This window comes from Pecten maximus, chromosome 7, assembly GCF_902652985.1.
Source record: "Pecten maximus chromosome 7, xPecMax1.1, whole genome shotgun sequence".
Taxonomy (NCBI): domain Eukaryota; kingdom Metazoa; phylum Mollusca; class Bivalvia; order Pectinida; family Pectinidae; genus Pecten; species Pecten maximus.
In genome coordinates, this window is record NC_047021.1 from 6,146,923 (window position 1) to 6,168,195 (window position 21,273).

The 21,273-nt window shown below is 40.9% G+C and overlaps 1 protein-coding gene across 1 annotated transcript; it reads left to right on the forward strand.

The window, feature by feature from the left end:
* The first annotated feature begins 1,868 nt into the window (after positions 1–1,868).
* On the forward strand, positions 1,869–14,702 carry LOC117331444. The gene is made up of 2 exons (XM_033890156.1): positions 1,869–2,024; positions 12,563–14,702. Exons 1-2 carry the CDS (start codon positions 1,940–1,942, stop codon positions 14,395–14,397), a joined length of 1,920 nt encoding a protein of 639 aa, XP_033746047.1. The 5' UTR covers positions 1,869–1,939; the 3' UTR covers positions 14,398–14,702.
* The last annotated feature ends 6,571 nt before the right edge of the window (positions 14,703–21,273 follow it).

Sequence of the window (21,273 nt, forward strand, 5' to 3'; positions counted from 1 at the left end):
GCATTATTTTACAATTTCCCCGTCAGTTCTGTTGGTTTCCTTGACCGGATTTTAATGTTAGATGTCCAACGTCCTTATCGGGATGTTTTCGTCGGTCCTTGTGTTGTCGCGTGGTCACGTGACCGGCACGAAGGACTACATTAACACTTGGTCGGTAAATATGGCCAGAACACCCAACTAACGTATTATGCCGTATAAACAAACGTGATACCATTGTTTATCGTACTAAGAAACCGAGGAAAAGTGCTGTACATTCTTCTATTTATTCCGTGACGTACAGTTACATATGGCATTAATTGACGTATTGTCGATTGACTCTTTTTTTTTAATAATTTTGACGATGTTTGTCATTTTCGTAAGACTGTACAGCACTTTTCGTTGTTCTCGTACAATTACCTTCTTTGTCTTCATGCTCTTTTATGTTTCATAAGTATTAATTATGGGTAGTAGGGTGCTCTAGGACGATTTATTGTGTGTTAATGTTCACGCATCGAAATCGGCATATAGAAACGCACAAACGTTGATAGACGAATGCAATGCATCGTGATTAATTCAATTAATTATTTACAGATGATTTCCAAAGACATAATGTATAGTTAGAAGTTTTCGGTTGTACAAACAAGTTTGTAGATTCGACACTGTGGTAAAACAACCGTCCTTGACGTCGTTTCCATGACAGTCGATCTAAGCCGCGATCACGAATGCACTGACAAAGTGAAAGTTGAAGTCTTTTGCGCAACATGCCGTTTTTTCTTAAAACTACATTCACAACTCATATTGATTGAGGTTGTTTTACCATACCTGATCAATTGAAATAAAAGAAAAACTGACAAAAACACTAAAAAACACAGAATGAAGATTTCGAGTCAGGCAGTGCAGACACAACGCGGGATCTGTAAACAATGTGACGTCATCGGAATGTACAAGTTGCAACAATGTACAACAATGTATATTTTACATGAATACACTAATGAGCAACGAAATGGGACGCAACATTAACCCACATGCGTGTTTAAAAATTGTACCATAGTAGGAATTCATAGGCTTGTGAAATATCACTGTTTTGACCGGATTTACTGTTTAGATGCCCCTTAAACCCATTCAACTTTTAAATCATCCCTGTCCTTTCAAAGATAACAATGCTTTTCGGTGATCATCACGACCTTCAAACAGTCAAGGTGATAACTAACCGCGAGGTCGTCTGTTGTGTGCAAATTGCATATTTATTTTCAAAACCATTTCAATGAAAAACGTTAAATGATTCTCTTTGTAGATTAAAAGCGCATCGAATGGAAGTAAAGCATGCCATGCAATGAAATAGTTATAACTTATATTTTAGTTCAAATTATGTACTTGTAAACTTCACTTCCGTACATTTTACTATTAAAGAAATATAAACATGTATTTGAAGACACAAAAGTGCATATTCACAGTTTTGAAGTCAAAATAGTGATAATTTTGAATCCGTCGGAGGAACTCTTTTATTGGAACAAAGGACAGACATAGAAATCACCGTCGGAGGAACTCTTGTATTGAAAAAAGGGACAGACATAAAAATCATTGTTGATTTACCAAAGTCAATTGAGCTAGAGTAGATCGTGACTTCTGGTAACCACTCGTGTGATCTGTCCGCGGGCTGGTGGTACTAACTGAGGCAAGACACAATTATATCGAAATACTTACATCAGCCCCGTAAAGTATACATTCTGAAATGTTTCTCGCCAACGAAAATAGACAACGTACGTCATCGTATTTCGGGTCTATGAAATGAAAACAGTGAGTAGAACATCGCCGCGGGACCTGAAGATTATAATTGTGATATCTGTGATGGTCAGTCACGATCTGGTCACCATCGGGTCACGTGCAATGAAATGCTACTGTCTCCAACAGGTACCCGCTATGACGTCACTGGTCTGCGTTGGGCCTTATTACACTGGACATGGGTCAACTCCATCACAATTCCACTAAGACACACCAGAGCACACCAAACTTCTCTACGGGTTCTAAGTTTTTACGACAAAGAGGTACGTATAAGAACTTTTTAGTTTATAATTGATCTGGCCAACGTACTGTCTCATCTGACTAATGTATATATCTGCATCGCTTAATTAATGTCTTAATGTATCTCGCTTAATTAATGTATTCATGTATCTCGCTTAATTAATGTATTTCCGTGTCTCACTACAGTTATTACTGACTAATGTGTCTCACTACAGTAACTACTGACTAGCGTGTCTCACTACAGTAACTACTGGCTGGCGTGTCTCACTACAGTAACTACTGGCTAGCGTGTCTCACTACAGTAACTACTGACTAGCGTGTCTCACTACAGAAACTACTGACTAGCGTGTCTCACTACAGTACATACTGACTAGCGTGTCTCACTACAGTAACTACTGACTAGCGTGTCTAACTAGAGTAACTACTGACTAGCGTGTCTCAATACAGTAACTACTGATTAATGTGTCTCACTACTGACTAGCGTGTCTCACTACAGTAACTACTGACTAGCGTGTCTAACCACAGTAACTACTGACTAGCGTATCTCACCACAGTAACTACTGACTAGCGTGTCTCACTACAGTTACTACTGACTGGCGTGTCTCACTACAGTAACTACTGAATAGCGTGTCTCACTACAGTAACTAGTGACTAGCGTGTCTAACCACAGTTACTACTGACTAGCGTGTCTAACCACAGTAATTACTGACTAGTGTGTCTCATTACAGTAACTACTGACTAGCGTGTCTCACCACAGTAACTACTGACTAGCGTGTCTCACTACTGTAACTACTGACTAGCGTGTCTCACTACAGTTACTACTGGCTAGCATGTCTAACTACAGTAACTGCTGACTAATGTGTCTCACTACAGTTACTACTGACTAGCGTGTCTCACCACAGTAACTACTGACTAGTGTGTTCCACCACAGTAACTACTGACTAGCGTGTCTCACTACAGTAACTACTGACTAGCGTGTCTCACTACAGTAACTACTGACTAGCGTGTCTCACTACAGTAACTACTGACTAGCGTGTCTCACTACAGTAACTACTAACTAGCGTGTCTCACTACAGTAACTACTGACTAACGTGTCTCACTACTGACTAACGTGTCTCACTACAGTTACTACTGACTGGCGTGTCTCACTACAGTAACTACTGACTAACGTGTCTCACTACTGACTAACGTGTCTCACTACAGTAACTACTGACTGGCGTGTCTCACTACAGTAACTACTGACTGGCGTGTCTCACTACAGTAACTACTGACTGGCGTGTCTCACTACAGTAACTACTGACTGGCGTGTCTCACTACAGTAACTACTGACTAGCGTGTCTCACTACAGTAACTACTGACTAGCGTGTCTCACTACAGTAACTACTGACTAGCGTGTCTCACTACAGTAACTACTGACTAGCGTGTCTCACTACAGTAACTACTGACTAGCGTGTCTCACTACAGTAACTACTGACTAGCGTGTCTCACTACAGTAACTACTGACTAGCGTGTCTCACTACAGTAACTACTGACTGGCGTGTCTCACTACAGTAACTACTGACTAGCGTGTCTCACTACAGTAACTACTGACTAGCGTGTCTCACTACTGTAACTACTGACTAGCGTGTCTCACTACAGTAACTACTGACTAGTATGTCTCACTACAGTTACTACTGACTAACGTGTCTCACTACAGTAACAACTGACTAGTATGTCCCACTACAGTAACTACTGACTAGTGTGTCTCACTACAGTAACTACTGACTAGCGTGTCTCACCACAGTAACTTCTGACTGGCGTGTCTCACTACAGTAACTACTGACTAGCGTGTCTCACTACAGTAATTACTGACTAGCGTGTCTCACTACAGTAACTACTGACTAGCGTGTCTCACTACAGTAACTACTGACTAGCGTGTCTCACTACGGTAACTACTGACTAGCGTGTCTCACTACAGTAACTACTGACTAGTATGTCTCACTACAGTTACTACTGACTAACGTGTCTCACTACAGTAACAACTGACTAGTATGTCTCACTACAGTACATACTGACTAGCGTGTCTCACTACAGTAACTACTGACTAGCGTGTCTCACTAGAGTAACTACTGACTATCGTGTCTCAATACAGTAACTACTGATTAATGTGTCTCACTACTGACTAGCGTGTCTCACTACAGTAACTACTGACTAGCGTGTCTAACCACAGTAACTACTGACTAGCGTATCTCACCACAGTAACTACTGACTAGCGTGTCTCACTACAGTTACTACTGACTGGCGTGTCTCACTACAGTAACTACTGAATAGCGTGTCTCACTACAGTAACTAATGACTAGCGTGTCTAACCACAGTAACTACTGACTAGCGTGTCTAACCACAGTAATTACTGACTAGTGTGTCTCATTACAGTAACTACTGACTAGCGTGTCTCACCACAGTAACTACTGACTAGCGTGTCTCACTACAATAACTGCTGACTAGCGTGTCTCAATACAGTGACTACTGACTAGCGTGTCTCACTACAGTTACTACTGGCTAGCATGTCTAACTACAGTAACTGCTGACTAATGTGTCTCACTACAGTTACTACTGACTAGCGTGTCTCACTACGGTAACTACTGACTAGCGTGTCTCACTACAGTAACTACTGACTAGCGTGTCTCACCACAGTAACTACTGACTAGTGTGTCTCACCACAGTAACTACTGACTAGCGTGTCTCACTACAGTAACTACTGACTAGCGTGTCTTACTACAGTAACTACTGACTAGCGTGTCTCACTACAGTAACTACTGACTAGCGTGTCTCACTACAGTAACTACTAACTAGCCTGTCTCACTACAGTTACTACTGACTAACGTGTCTCACTACTGACTAACGTGTCTCACTACAGTAACTACTGACTAGCGTGTCTCACTACAGTTATTACTGGCTAGCGTGTCTCACCTCAGTAACTACTGACTAGCGTGTCTCACTACAGTAACTACTGACTAGCGTGTCTCACTACAGTAATTACTGACTAGCGTGTCTCACTACAGTAACTACTGACTAGCGTGTCTCACTACAGTAACTACTGACTAGCGTGTCTCACTACTGTAGCTACTGACTAGCGTGTCTCACTACAGTAACTACTGACTAGTATGTCTCACTACAGTTACTACTGACTAACGTGTCTCACTACAGTAACAACTGACTAGCGTGTCTCACTACGGTAACTACTGACTAGCGTGTCTCACTACAGTAACTACTGACTAGCGTGTCTCACCACAGTAACTACTGACTAGTGTGTCTCACCACAGTAACTACTGACTAGCGTGTCTCACTACAGTAACTACTGACTAGCGTGTCTTACTACAGTAACTACTGACTAGCGTGTCTCACTACAGTAACTACTGACTAGCGTGTCTCACTACAGTAACTACTAACTAGCCTGTCTCACTACAGTTACTACTGACTAACGTGTCTCACTACTGACTAACGTGTCTCACTACAGTAACTACTGACTAGCGTGTCTCACTACAGTTATTACTGGCTAGCGTGTCTCACCTCAGTAACTACTGACTAGCGTGTCTCACTACAGTAACTACTGACTAGCGTGTCTCACTACAGTAATTACTGACTAGCGTGTCTCACTACAGTAACTACTGACTAGCGTGTCTCACTACAGTAACTACTGACTAGCGTGTCTCACTACTGTAGCTACTGACTAGCGTGTCTCACTACAGTAACTACTGACTAGTATGTCTCACTACAGTTACTACTGACTAACGTGTCTCACTACAGTAACAACTGACTAGTATGTCTCACTACAGTAACTACTGACTAGTGTGTCTCACTACAGTAACTACTGACTAGCGTGTCTCACCACAGTAACTTCTGACTGGCGTGTCTCACTACAGTAACTACTGACTAGCGTGTCTCACTACAGTAATTACTGACTAGCGTGTCTCACTACAGTAACTACTGACTAGCGTGTCTCACTACGGTAACTACTGACTAGCGTGTCTCACCACAGTAACTACTGACTAGCGTGTCTCACAACAGTAACTACTGACTAGCGTGTCTCACCACAGTAACTACTGACTAGCGTGTCTCACTACAGTAACTACTGACTAGCGTGTCTAACTACAGTAACTACTGACTAGTGTGTCTCACTACAGTAACTACTGACTAGCGTGTCTCACCACAGTAACTACTGACTAGTGTGTCTCACTACAGTAACTACTGACTAGCGTGTCTCACCACAGTAAATACTGACTAGCGTGTCTCACCACAGTAACTACTGACTAGCGTGTTTAACTACAGTAACTACTGACTAGCGTGTCTCACCACAGTAACTACTGACTAGCGTGTCTCACCACAGTAACTACTGACTAGCGTGTCTCACCACAGTAACTACTGACTAGCGTGTCTCACCACAGTAACTACTGACTAGCGTGTTTAACTACAGTAACTACTGACTAGTGTGTCTCACTACAGTAACTACTGACTAGTGTGTCTCACTACAGTAACAACTGACTAATGTGTCTCACTACAGTAACTACTGACTAGTGTGTCTCACTACAGTAACTACTGACTAGTGTGTCTCACTACAGTAACTACTGACTAGCGTGTCTCACTACAGTAACTACTGACTAGCGTGTCTCACTACAGTAACTACTGACTAGCGTGTCTCACTACAGTAACTACTGACTAGCGTGTCTCACTACAGTAACTACTGACTAGCGTGTCTCACTACAGTAACTACTGACTAGCGTGTCTCACTACAGTAACTACTGACTAGCGTGTCTCACTACTGTAGCTACTGACTAGCGTGTCTCACTACAGTAACTACTGACTAGTATGTCTCACTACAGTTACTACTACTGACTAGCGTGTCTCACTACAGTAACTACTGACTAGCGTGTCTCACTACAGTAACTACTGACTAGTGTGTCTCACTAAGGTAACTACTGACTAGCGTGTCTCACCACAGTAACTACTGACTGGCGTGTCTCACTACAGTTACTACTGACTAGCGTGTCTCACTACAGTAAATACTGACTAGCGTGTCTCACCACAGTAACTACTGACTAGCGTGTCTCACCACAGTAACTACTGACTAGCGTGTCTCACTACAGTAACTACTGACTAGCGTGTCTAACTACAGTAACTACTGACTAGTGTGTCTCACTACAGTAACTACTGACTAGCGTGTCTCACCACAGTAACTACTGACTAGTGTGTCTCACTACAGTAACTACTGACTAGCGTGTCTCACCACAGTAAATACTGACTAGCGTGTCTCACCACAGTAACTACTGACTAGCGTGTTTAACTACAGTAACTACTGACTAGCGTGTCTCACCACAGTAACTACTGACTAGCGTGTCTCACCACAGTAACTACTGACTAGCGTGTCTCACCACAGTAACTACTGACTAGCGTGTCTCACCACAGTAACTACTGACTAGCGTGTTTAACTACAGTAACTACTGACTAGTGTGTCTCACTACAGTAACTACTGACTAGTGTGTCTCACTACAGTAACAACTGACTAATGTGTCTCACTACAGTAACTACTGACTAGTGTGTCTCACTACAGTAACTACTGACTAGTGTGTCTCACTACAGTAACTACTGACTAGCGTGTCTCACTACAGTAACTACTGACTAGCGTGTCTCACTACAGTAACTACTGACTAGCGTGTCTCACTACAGTAACTACTGACTAGCGTGTCTCACTACAGTAACTACTGACTAGCGTGTCTCACTACAGTAACTACTAGCTAGCGTGTCTCACTACAGTAACTACTGACTAACGTGTCTCACTACTGACTAACGTGTCTCACTACAGTAACTACTGACTAGTATGTCTCACTACAGTAACTACTGACTAGCATGTCTCACTACAGTTACTACTGACTAACGTGTTTCACTACAGTAACTACTGACTAGTGTGTCTCACTACAGTAACTACTGACTAATGTGTCTCACTACAGTAACTACTGACTAGTGTGTCTCACCACAGTAACTACTGACTAGTGTGTCTCACTACAGTAACTACTGACTAGCGTGTCTCACTACAGTAACTACTGACTAGCGTGTCTCACTACAGTAACTACTGACTAATGTGTCTCACTACAGTAACTACTGACTAGCGTGTCTCACCAAAGTAACTACTGACTAGCGTGTCTAACTACAGTAATTACCCTGTATATAACGGTAACCATGTATAACAGACATGGTTCAAGTTAGACTGTTTGAATTCTATAATACCGGTTTAACTGGTAAACCATGTTCACCAGACTGTAATATGTTTAACGTGTTAACACAAATATACTGTTATAGTACCCTGTTTCATAAGGTAACCATGTGTTAACCAAAACCTGACTGATGGTTAATCGTTTAAACTATCATATTACCCGTTAAACGGTAGCTGTTAACCAGACGTAATGTACGCTGTATAATACCGTTAACCTGCTGTTGTGTTGTTGGCTGTTACCGTTATATAGGTGTACCACGTACTTTATGTGAACCATGTTATATAGTTGTGTTACGCATAAGTAAACCATTCTGTAATAATCATCCCACGCCGTGAGTTATATATGTTCCAGCACATGTAACTACTAGACTCAATGTGTCTCACTACAGTAAACTACTGGACTAAGCGTGTCTCACCACAGTACTACTGGCTAGGTTGTTCTCACTACTCTGACTAGTGTGTCTCACTACATGTAACAACACTGACTAATGTGTCTCACTACAGTAACTACTGGCTAGTGTGTCTCACTACAGTAACTACTTGATTAGTGTGTCTCATCTACAGTAACTACTGACTAACGTGGTTTCACTACAGTAACTACTAGACTAGTTGTGTCCTCACTACAGTAACTCCTGACTACCGTGTCTCACCACAGTAACTACTGACTAGTGTGTCTCACTACAGTAACTACTGACTAGCGTGTCTCACCACAGTAACTACTGACTAGCGTGTCTCACTACAGTAACTACTGACTAGCGTGTCTCACTACAGTAACTACTGACTAGTGTGTCTCACTACAGTAGCTACTGACTAGTGTGTCTCACTACAGTAACTACTGACTAATGTGTCTCACTACAGTAACTACTGACTAGTGTGTCTCACTACAGTAACTACTGATTAGTGTGTCTCACTACAGTAACTACTGACTAGCGTGTCTCACTACAGTAACTACTGACTAGTGTGTCTCACTACAGTAACTACTGACTAGCGTGTCTCACCACAGTAACTACTGACTAGTGTGTCTCACTACAGTAACTACTGACTAGCGTGTCTCACCACAGTAACTACTGACTAGCGTGTCTCACTACAGTAACAACTGACTAATGTGTCTCACTACAGTAACTACTGACTAGCGTGTCTCACCAAAGTAACTACTGACTAGCGTGTCTAACTACAGTATTACCCTGTATTAACCGGTAGCCATGTTAACCAGACATGTTGATAGTTAGACTGTTTGAATTTCTATATATACCCGGTATTAACCGGTAACCATGTTCACCAGACCTGTTGATAGTTTAACTGTTAAAATATCTGTATTACCTTTTATTAACCGGTAACCATGTTAACCAAACCTGCTGATGGTTAATCTGTTTAAATATCTATATTACGATGTATAAACCGGTAACCATGTTAACCAGACGTAATGTAACCTGTATAATCCGTTAACCTTTTCGTTGTGTTTGGGCTGGTTACGTTATAATAGTGACCACGTACTCTTATTGAACCATTTCATTATTGTGTTACGCATTAAGTAAACCATTCTGTAAATAATCATCCCACGCCTGATTTATCATTATTGTCCAGCAATGGTAATTACTATAGCCTCAATAGAGCTGACCATAGAATATCGTAGATGTTATCTATAGCCCATGGGTACATTGTCACGTGATTCACGTTTCAGTCTTCTGGTTAAAGTTCGTACGTGTACCGACAGACTTAAACACAATTACTTATTGGTGCCGTAACAGGCTACAGAAAGCAATAAAACAAAATAAACAAATCATTAATACCCGAGTTGTCGGAATCTCGGTGACGTCACACATACAGAGTATAAGTATAGGATACGCCTACTTCTTGGTGATGTCACAATAGAATATAATACATACTTCTTGGTGACGGAATAGAATTATACAGAAACGCGTCTATTTCTTGGTGACATATCACACATATAGTTTACCAGTGGAATACCTGCTCACCTTAGTTAATTGGTTTATTTTGTTTGACGTCCTATTAACAGCTAGACCTGGTCACCACTAGTGACGATGTAAATTTTGCTTCGGAGTTTGACCAATCACATTGGTACTTTCTACTCGCATTATAATTCCGGCTAATTTTGTGGTTCTGGTCCAATAAAGATAGTATACGTAGTTATTTCACTTCTTCAACATACACTAGACATGGTCAGACCAGGTTCTCGTAACGTTTAGAGATATACTCACTAAACTAACGACCTCTATTGAAACTATATGAAACGGTAGCTACATCGTCACTGACAATAAACCATGTAAATTTTTCGCCCTACTTATGACTTATGCATTTTAGAATTTCTTACCTGGAAAATATTGGGGATTGACACCGGTAGTTTGACAAACCCAATCACCGACATTATAGTAGAGACAGACGAGACGGGAATGTGTCATAGTCTTATTTCATTATAAAGATGCTAGTTTACTATATACTTCGTCGCTCTTCTCCTTTTAATGCTCACGAATGAAAATGAGTTAATACGAATTTAAAAATTAAAATTCAATCCTTCAATCTTAACATTAAAAGATCAATTTGACCCTCGCTAAAATAACCCGCTATACGGTGACTACGGAAAACTCACGCAGACCAAATGGCGTTAGGATAGGACGTCAAACATTATCCTACGTATATACCTCCTCCTCCTCCTCCTCCTCCTCCTCAAATAAGACACACGATTATATTACGAAGTAATCGATCATCTCGTGTTGATATCGAACAATGAATTGATTTACATTTGCAGATATATTGTCGGAGATGACAATAAAATGTTTTAGGGTTATCAACACACAAAAAATGGGACAGGAAATGGCAATCTAGATAATGTTAATCAATCAATTATACTTCACATTATTGACGATCATAACAAGTATAGACGTTTTAAAACGTTTCCTCCCACAGTAAGACATTTCCTCCCAAAGTAAGACGTTTTCCTTCATAGTAAGACGTTTCCTACCTCAGTAAGACGTTTCCTCCCACAGTAAGACGTTTACTCCCATATCAAAACGCTTCCTACCTCAGTAAGACGTTTTCCTTCATAGTAATACGTTTCCTCCCACAGTAAGACGTTTCCTCCCACAGTAAGACGTTTTCCTTCATAGTAATACGTTTCCTCCCACAGTAAGACGTTTCCTCCCACAGTAAGACGTTTCCTACCTCAGTAAGACGTTTTCCTTCATAGTAAGACGTTTCCTCCCATAGTAAGATATTTCCTCCCACAGTAAGACGTTTCCTCCCACAGTAAGACGTTTCCTCCCACAGTAAGACGTTTCCTACCTCAGTAAGACGTTTTCCTTCATAGTAATACGTTTCCTCCCACAGTAAGACGTTTCCTCCCACAGTAAGACGTTTTCCTTCATAGTAATACGTTTCTTCCCAAAGTAAGACGTTTCCTCCCACAGTAAGACGTTTCCTACCTCAGTAAGACGTTTCCTCCCACAGTAAGACGTTTCCTCCCACAGTAAGACGTTTCCTCCCACAGTAAGACGTTTCCTACCTCAGTAAGACGTTTTCCTTCATAGTAATACGTTTCCTCCCACAGTAAGACATTTCCTCCCAAAGTAAGACGTTTTCCTTCATAGTAATACGTTTCCTCCCACAGTAAGACGTTTCCTCCCATAGTAAGATATTTCCTCCCACAGTAAGGCGTTTCTTCCCAAAGTAAGACGTTTACTCCCACAGTAAGACGTTTACTCCCATATTAAAACGTTTCCTCCCACAGTAAGACGTTTACTCCCATATCAAAACGTTTCCTACCTCAGTAAGACGTTTCCTCCCATAGTAAGACGTTTCCTACCTCAGTAAGACGTTTCCTCCCACAGTAAGATATTTCTTCCCACAGTAAGACGTTTCCTCCCATAGTATGACATTTCTTCCCACATTAAGACATTTCCCCCAAAGTAAGACGTTTACTCCCACAGTAAGACGTTTCTTCACATAGTATGTCATTTTCTCCCATTGTAAGACGTTTCCTCCCACAGTAAGACAATTCCTTCCACAGTAAAACGTTTCCTCCCTCAGAAGACCCCTCGCGTGCTCCAATCCGGGCCAATAAGTGCTATAAATATATGTTTACACAACTTATTTCGCAGTTGGTGTAAACTGAACCATGTTTACAATGCATTGTATATATATTATATCTATTTCTTGAATACGTTATGCATTACATATTGAAATTACAGAATGTATCTACTGGTTAGAATTGTTTGACATATGTTACACACGTAGAAAAATACTTTTCGTTTCTGTCCTGCACACTTGCTTACCGGGTAACAATGTTTATCTTTGTAGATATGAAGCGTCTAGCTGAGCTCTGCCTCTATGTCGGGCTGTTGGTGCAGGTTGCCTACCCTGTACAATCACATGGCGCTAACAAGGAGCTTCTCCAGAGATTGCTCCGTGTCCTTACAGAGAAGACGAACGAGGAAGCACTGAGAAGCGTCATGCTGTCATCTGGGCAAAGTGAAGGTCATGCCAAACTCGATGTTCGAGGTGACGATCATGATGACGGCGAGGCTCTTCCTCGTTTACTTGAAACATTAGAGCGAATCTGTAATAGGGCCAATTTCGACGGTCTCCCTTTGCCCTTAAAGGACTCACTTGAGCAAATTTGTTCCGTTTTCAATGATGACAGTAGTGAAGAGGATGATGAAGAGGACCCTGAACCAACTACAAATCCGGGACCAACGGAAGACCCAGACGATGGTATGGAAAAAAGACGAAAACCGAATCAAAAAAAGCTTAAGAAACAAGTAAAAAACGCTATGAAATCGCTGAAGAAGGCTTGTAAGACTGCCAGAAAATCTGACGCTGGACAGGGGCAGGCACGTGACATCATAGAACAGATATGTAATGCGTTATATAATGATAATGCTGTCAAATCCGACATCACTACGGATGATATAGATACACGTGGTAAGGAAGCAGTATTTGAGAAAGCTTTATCTGCCCTTGAAAAACTGTGCGCAAACGATGACGTATTTAACCTTAAGATGAAGGTCGATAAGAAGCCAGTGGGAGATGTCTTTGACGTATTATGCACCATAATCGACAATGAAAATGAAGAAGTTGGTCCGACTCCAACTGGAGGACCAGAACCAACTGAAAACCCCAAACCAACCGGGGGACCTAAACCAACTGGACGACCAAAACCAACCGGCGTCCCAGAGGAACAAATAAAACGTGCTTTTAACATGTTGAAGAAAGCTTGTAAGACCATTGAGAAAAATAACAATGGACAAGGTCCTGCGCGTGTTGTAATAGAGGAAATTTGCAAGGCATTAAAAAGCGGCAATAATGACGTCAAATCTACACAAGAAAAGCGCAAACCAGGTGACAAGGCGGGTAGTTTGTTTCAAGACACGCTAGCAGCACTTACTGATATATGTGACAACATGTTCATCCAGACAAAGCGGAATAAGATGTGGGGCAAATCATATGATGATATATTGGACATAGTCTGTGGTATTATTGAGGGTGATGGCCTCAAACCAACTGGAGGACCAAAACCAACTGGAGGACCAAAGCCTACTGGAGGACCTAATAGTGGAATGGAGAAAAGACGCAGACCAAAGCCGACGATGGACCTGAAACAGCAAGTAAAACGTGCATTAGGTATGCTTAAGAAGGCGTGCAAGGCTGTTGAGAAATCGAGCAATGGACAGGGACCAGCGCGTGTAGTTGTAGAGGAAATCTGTACTGCATTAGACGACGGGGACAGCGGGGAAGACGACGATGACACCGAAAGACGTAGAGGTCCCGGCGGGAGGAGGCGATTATTTGAAGACACACTAGCAGCCCTCAAAGAGGTATGTGGAAACGACGCCATCGACACTATTACTGAGATCGATGGAAGGCCAGTCGCCGACATCTTAGACGTAGTCTGCGAGATATTAAATGACGCACCGAGGCCAACTGGAGGGCCCAGACCAACGGGGGGACCAAGACCAACTGGGGGACCAAGACCAACTGGAGGGCCCAGACCAACCGGGGGACCAACAGATAAAAAAGTGAAATTTTATATGAAAGTTTTGAAGAAAATTAATAGGGCATGTTCTGATGGGGTCACAGCAGAAAATTCTGACATTGCCGATCTATTACAGTCAATCTGTGATGTCCTTGCCTGATCCACTTGGCCGCAATGATGTCTTGACAATACATAATGTAATTAAAACATAATATTGTAACTTGGCATTGTGTACAAGTCAACTTAATATACATAATCAAGGCAATATATAATTTCAAAAAACGGATTGCCCTATCTACCGCTTAATGATGAAATCGACATTGTTGGTGACAGGCGACTTATCATACACATTTGTGTTGAATATGTTGTCCAACGAAATCGATAACTAATAGCATTTCTCATTTTTATATAAATCTGTTAAGATTCGGAGACATTCTCTAGAAATAAAAAAAAATTACATGTGAACAAAAGCTTTATTATCTATACATCTGCCGATATCCACACTCTTATTACGTAGTCTTGTCGTCAATGTCTGTCTTGTGTCCACACTCATATTACGTAGTCTTGTCGTCAGTGTCTGTCTTGTGTCCACGATCATATTACGTAGTATTGTCGTCAATGTCTGTCTTGTGTCCACACTCATATTACGTAGTCTTGTCGTCAGTGTCTGTCTTGTGTCCACACTCATATTACGTAGTATTGTCGTCAATGTCTGTCTTGTGTCCACACTCATATTACGTAGTCTTGTCGTCAATGTCTGTCTTGTGTCCACACTCATATTACGTAGTATTGTCGTCAATGTCTGTCTTGTGTCCACACTCATATTACGTAGTCTTGTCGTCAATGTCTGTCTTGTGTCCACACTCATATTACGTAGTCTTTTCGCCAGTGTTTGTCTTGTGTCCACGATCATATTACGTAGTATTGTCGTCAATGTTTGTCTTGTGTCCACGATCATATTACGTAGTCTTGTCGTCAATGTCTGTCTTGTGTCCACACTCATATTACGTAGCCTTGTCGTCAGTGTCTGTCTTGTGTCCACACTCATATTACGTAGTCTTGCCGTCAGTGTCTGTCCTGTGTCCACACTCATATTACTTAGTCTTTTCGTCAGTGTCTGTCTTGTGTCCACGCTCATATTACGTAGTCTTGTCGTCAGTGTCTGTCTTGTGTCCACACTCATATTACGTAGTCCTGTCGTCAGTGTCTGTCCTGTGTCCACACTCATATTACTTAGTCTTGTCGTCAGTGTCTGTCCTGTGTCCACACTCATATTACTTAGACTTGTCGTCAATGTCTGTCTTGTGCCCACACTCATATTACGTAGTCTGGTCGTCTGTGTCTGTCTTGTGTCCACACTCATATTACGTAGTCTTGTCGTCAATGTCCGTCTTGTGTCCACACTCATATTACGTAGTCTTGTCGTCAGTGTCTGTCTTGTGTCCACACTCATTTTACGTAGTCTTGTCGTCAGTGTCTGTCCTGTGTCCACACTCATATTACTTAGTCTTGTCGTCAGTGTCTGTCCTGTGTCCACACTCATATTACTTAGACTTGTCGTCAATGTCTGTCTTGTGCCCACACTCATATTACGTAGTCTGGTCGTCTGTGTCTGTCTTGTGTCCACACTCATATTACGTAGTCTTGTCGTCAATGTCCGTCTTGTGTCCACACTCATATTACGTAGTCTTGTCGTCAGTGTCTGTCTTGTGTCCACACTCATTTTACGTAGTCTTGTCGTCAGTGTCTGTCTTGTGTCCACACTCATTTCGCGAGCGTAGCCTTATTCACGGGGACTTGAGAATTAGTTACAGTCTTCATGTATTTGGAACTTCCGTAGTGTGTACTGAGCACATTTTGAAATTCGAAAAGTTCGTATATATGAACACCGGGGGTGTCATTTTTACCCAATTTCAATCTAGCCCCCCAAAACGTCTCAAAATGTGTTATACACACTAGGGAATACATGTAGACTCAACTATTTCATCCAGACAAAGCGGAATAAGATGTGGGTCATATCATATGATGATATATTGGACATAGTCTGTGGTATTATTGAGGGTGATGGCCTCAAACCAACTGGAGGACCAAAACCAACTGGAGGACCAAAGCCTACTGGAGGACCTAATAGTGGAATGGAGAAAAGACGCAGACCAAAGCCGACGATGGACCTGAAACAGCAAGTAAAACGTGCATTAGGTATGCTTAAGAAGGCGTGCAAGGCTGTTGAGAAATCGAGCAATGGACAGGGACCAGCGCGTGTAGTTGTAGAGGAAATCTGTACTGCATTAGACGACGGGGACAGCGGGGAAGACGACGATGACACCGAAAGACGTAGAGGTCCCGGCGGGAGGAGGCGATTGTTTGAAGACACACTAGCAGCCCTCAAAGAGGTATGTGGAAACGACGCCATCGACTCTATTACTGAGATCGATGGAAGGCCAGTCGCCGACATCTTAGACGTAGTCTGCGAGATATTAAATGACGCACCGAGGCCAACTGGAGGGCCCAGACCACACTCATTATTACGTAGCCTTGTCGTCAATGTCTGTCTTGTGTCCACACTCACATTACATAGTCTTGTGGCCTTATCGTCTATATACGTATTTTCTGTCTATTAACATAACGCTGTCACCCTTTAATGACTTTCAAGGAATGTATCGTACTTAAAAGTATCGTGATCAAAACATTTGCCTCCTTATTAGAAAGTAAATGAATCACATCGACATGTGAAGCTTAATATGATATTCGTTTGTGTCCGTTTGACTGTATTGAAAATATCCTGACCAAGGGGCATAACTCTGTATTGTCAATCGCTTTTTTAAAATGATTTGCCTTGTAGCACACACGTTCATTCGGTAGTGTATTATATAGCTACTATGTAATTTCAATCAACTTCTACCTACGACTTGGTATCTTGTACCTACAACTTAGTGACGTGTACCTACAACTTAGTGACGTGTACCTACAACTTAGTGACTTTACCTACAACTTAGTGTCTTGTACCTACAACTTGGTGTCTTGTACCTACAACTTGGTGTCTTGTACCTACAACTTAGTGTCTTGTACCTACAACTTAGTGTCTTGTACCTACAACTTAGTGTCTTGTACCTACAACTTGGTGTCTTGTACCTACAACTTGGTGTCTTGTACCTACAACTTAGTGTCTTGTACCTACAACTTGGTGTCTTGTACCTACAACTTAGTGTCTTGTACCTATAACTTGGTGTCTAGTACCTACATCTAAGTTTCTTGTACCTACAACTTAGTGTCTTGTACCTACAACTTAGTGTCTTGTACCTACAACTTAGTGTCTTGTACCTACAACTTAGTGTCTTGTACCTATAACTTGGTGTCTAGTACCTACATCTAAGTTTCTTGTACCTACAACTTAGTGTCTTGTACCTACAACTTAGTGTCTTGTACCTACAACTTAGTTTCTTGTACCTACAACTTGGTGTCTTGTACCTACAACTTAGTGTCTTGTACCTACAACTTAGTGTCTTGTACCAACAACTTAGTGTCTTGTACCAACAACTTAGTGTCTTGTACCTACAACTTGGTGTCTTGTACCTACAACTTGGTGTCTTGTACCTACAACTTAGTGACTTGTACCTACAACTTAGTGACTTTACCAACAACTTAGTGTCTTGTACCTACAACTTAGTGACTTGTACCTACAACTTAGTGACTTTACCTACAACTTTGTGACTTTACCTACAATTTCGTGTCTTGTACCTATAACTTAGTTTCTTGTACCTACAACTTAGTGTCTTGTACCTACAACTTAGTGTCTTGTACCTACAACTTAGTGACTTGTACCAACAACTTAGTGTCTTGTACCTACAACTTGGTGTCTTGTACCTACAACTTGGTGTCTTGTACCTACAACTTAGTGTCTTGTACCTACAACTTGGTGACTTTACCAACAACTTAGTGTCTTGTACCTACAACTTAGTGTCTTGTACCTACAACTTCGTGTCTTGTACCTATAAATTAGTTTCTTGTTCCTACAACTAAGTGTCTTGTACCTACAACTTAGTGTCTTGTACCTACAACTTAATGTCTTTTACCTATAACTTGGTGTCTTGTACCTATAACTTAGTTTCTTGTACCTACAACTTAGTGCCTTGTACCTACAACTTAGTGACTTGTACCTACAACTTAGTGTCTAGTACCTACATCTTAGTTTCTTGTACCTACAACTTAGTGTCTTGTACCTACAACTTCGTGTCATGTACCTACATCTTAGTTTCTTGTACCTACAACTTAGTTTCTTGTTCCTACAACTTAGTGTCTTGTACCTACAACTTGGTGTCTTGTACCTACAACTTAGTGACTTGTACCTACAACTTGGTGTCTTGTACCTACAACTTGGTGTCTTGTACCTACAACTTAGTGTCTTGTACCAACAACTTAGTGTCTTGTACCTACAACTCAGTGTCTTGTACCTACAACGTGGTGTCTTGTACCTACAACTTAGTGACTTATACCTACAACTTAGTGACGTTACCAACAACTTAGTGTCTTGTACCTACAACTTAGTGACTTGTACCTACAACTTAGTGACTTTACCTACAACTTTGTGACTTTACCTACAATTTCGTGTCTTGTACCTACAACGTCGTGTCTTGTACCTACAACTTAGTGTCTTGTACCTACAACTTAGTGTCTTGTATCTACAACTTAGTGTATTGTACCTATAACTTCGTGTCTAGTACCTACATCTTAGTTTCTTGTACCTACAACCTAGTTTCTTGTACCTACAACTTAGTGTCTTGTACCTATAACTTAGTTTCTTGTTCCTACAACTAAGTGTCTTGTACCTACAACTTAGTGTCTTGTACCTACAACTTAGTATCTTGTACCTACAACTTAGTGTCTTTAACCTACAACTTAGTGTCTTGTACCTACAACTTAGTGCCTTGTACCTACAACTTAGTGTCTTGTACCTACAACTTAGTGTCTTGTACCTATAACTTGGTGTCTTGTGTCCACAACTTTGTGTCTTGTACCTGCAACGTGGTGTCTTTTGTCTACAACTTAGTGTCTTGTTCCTACAACTTAGTGTCTTTTTCCAACAACTTAGTGTCTTGTACCTATAACTTGGTGTCTAGTACCTACATCTTAGTTTCTTGTACCTACAACTTAGTGTCTTTTTTCCTACAACTTTGTGTCTTGTACCTATAACTAAGTGTCTTGTACCTACAACTTAGTGTCTTGTACCTACAACTTAGTGTCTTGTACCTACAACTTAGTGACTTGTGCCAAAAACTTGGTGTCTTGTACCTACAATTTGGTGTCTTGTACCTGCAACGTAGTGTCTTTTGTCTACAACTTAATGTCTTGTTCCTATAACTAAGTGTCTTGTACCTACAACTTAGTGTATTGATGGTTCACTTTAGACAGGTTTTACGATTATAGACGTGGTTCACTTTAGACAGGTTTCACGATTATAGACGGGGTTCACTTTAGACAGGTCTTACGATTATAGACGGGGTTCACTTTAGACAGGTCTTACGATTATAGACAGGGTTCACTTTAGACAGGTCTTACGATTATAGACGGGGTTCACTTTAGACAGGTTTTACGATTATAGACGTGGTTCACTTTAGACAGGTCTTACGATTATAGACGGGGTTCACTTTAGACAGGTCTTACGATTATAGACGGGGTTCACTTTAGACAGGTTTTACGATTATAGATGGGGTTCACTTCAGACAGGTCTTATGATTCCCACGATTATAAAAAGGATTTACTTTATCCTACTCTTATGAATATAGACGTGGTAGAAGGGTTTCACTCCAGTTGTTTCTTTAGAGTATAAACGGGGTTCGTTTTATTTGATGAATTAAAATAATGCTACTTGGAGAAAGCCGACTGAAGTCAAGTGAGTGTAAGTGACGAATCTGCACAGCGTTCTGCTTCCTATCGAATATTTATATATTAACAAAACACGGTCTCGGGCACTTTTTATTTTCGTTATTAAGTTCAAGTCTTAGTTTTATGAAGAATTGAAAATTAAGCCTGGAGATATTTTGCAACAGTGATTTTTTTTACAGTTATAGTCGCTTTAAATCATGAGTATTCGATTTTCCGTCGGCGACGCAAACGTAAAAATGATCCTAATACCAATAAAAACTGCGTACTGTCTGGTTCCATATTAAGGTGTATCGTTATCGATAACCAAACAATGCCTGGTATACATCCATTGTGTGATAACAATGTTATTAAAATCCGATGTTCATTTTTAACTCCATATGAACTTCGACAGAAACGTAGAGTATGGGGTTGAACTCTTGTAGAAAGACTGGTTATACTAAACCCTGTGTATAGTTTTATATTTGACAAATAACAGATATGTAAAAATCCGGTAATAAAAGTTAAAAATCATGTATGAACATTCGAAAGCATTATAGGACTTTTTACCCCAACTCTCGGAGATTTTCTCACTTATATACTTATGAAGGTGTCATACAAAGAAATTGTTTTAAATAGCAGTGTCGTCTTGAGGGAAGGGGGCATTTTTGTTTGAGTTATAGAATGCTGAAACATAAAAAAAAGTTAGATAAATCCGCTTATCCTGAGCTAGGCCACACTCGTACAGCAATATTATAGCTTTCTAGTACAAATGTTTCCTTTTTACCTTCAACTCTTCGTTTATGGAATGAACTAGATCATACTACTAGATCTTCACCTTCATTGAGCATATTCGAAAACTCTATTACTCCAGATTTAAATGCATCAAAAGCTCCTAGTTATTATGGCTTCGGCGATAGAAAAAATATGATTGATACGAAGTTAAGGTACCAAAATAGTTCTCTCAAATATGATTTATGTCGAGTAAACCTGGTAGAAAATGCAGAATGCACTTGTGGTAACCCTTGTGAAAATACCTTTCAGTTTTTCTTTGTTTGTCCACATTATGGTATGCAAAGGCGTTTATTTCTTCCTAGTCTTCAAAATCTAGATGTAGCTATCAACTTAGAGCCAATTCTTTCTGGAGATGAATATCTGCCCTTAGACATACATAATT

Excerpts from the sequence above, each read along its gene's own strand:
- LOC117331444 (XM_033890156.1), top strand. The coding sequence starts at position 1,940 with ATGGGTCAACTCCATCACAATTCCACTAAGACACACCAGAGCACACCA. Across the intron at positions 2,025-12,562 it reads TAAGTTTTTACGACAAAGAG|ATATGAAGCGTCTAGCTGAG; the intron begins GTACGTATAAGA and ends TTATCTTTGTAG.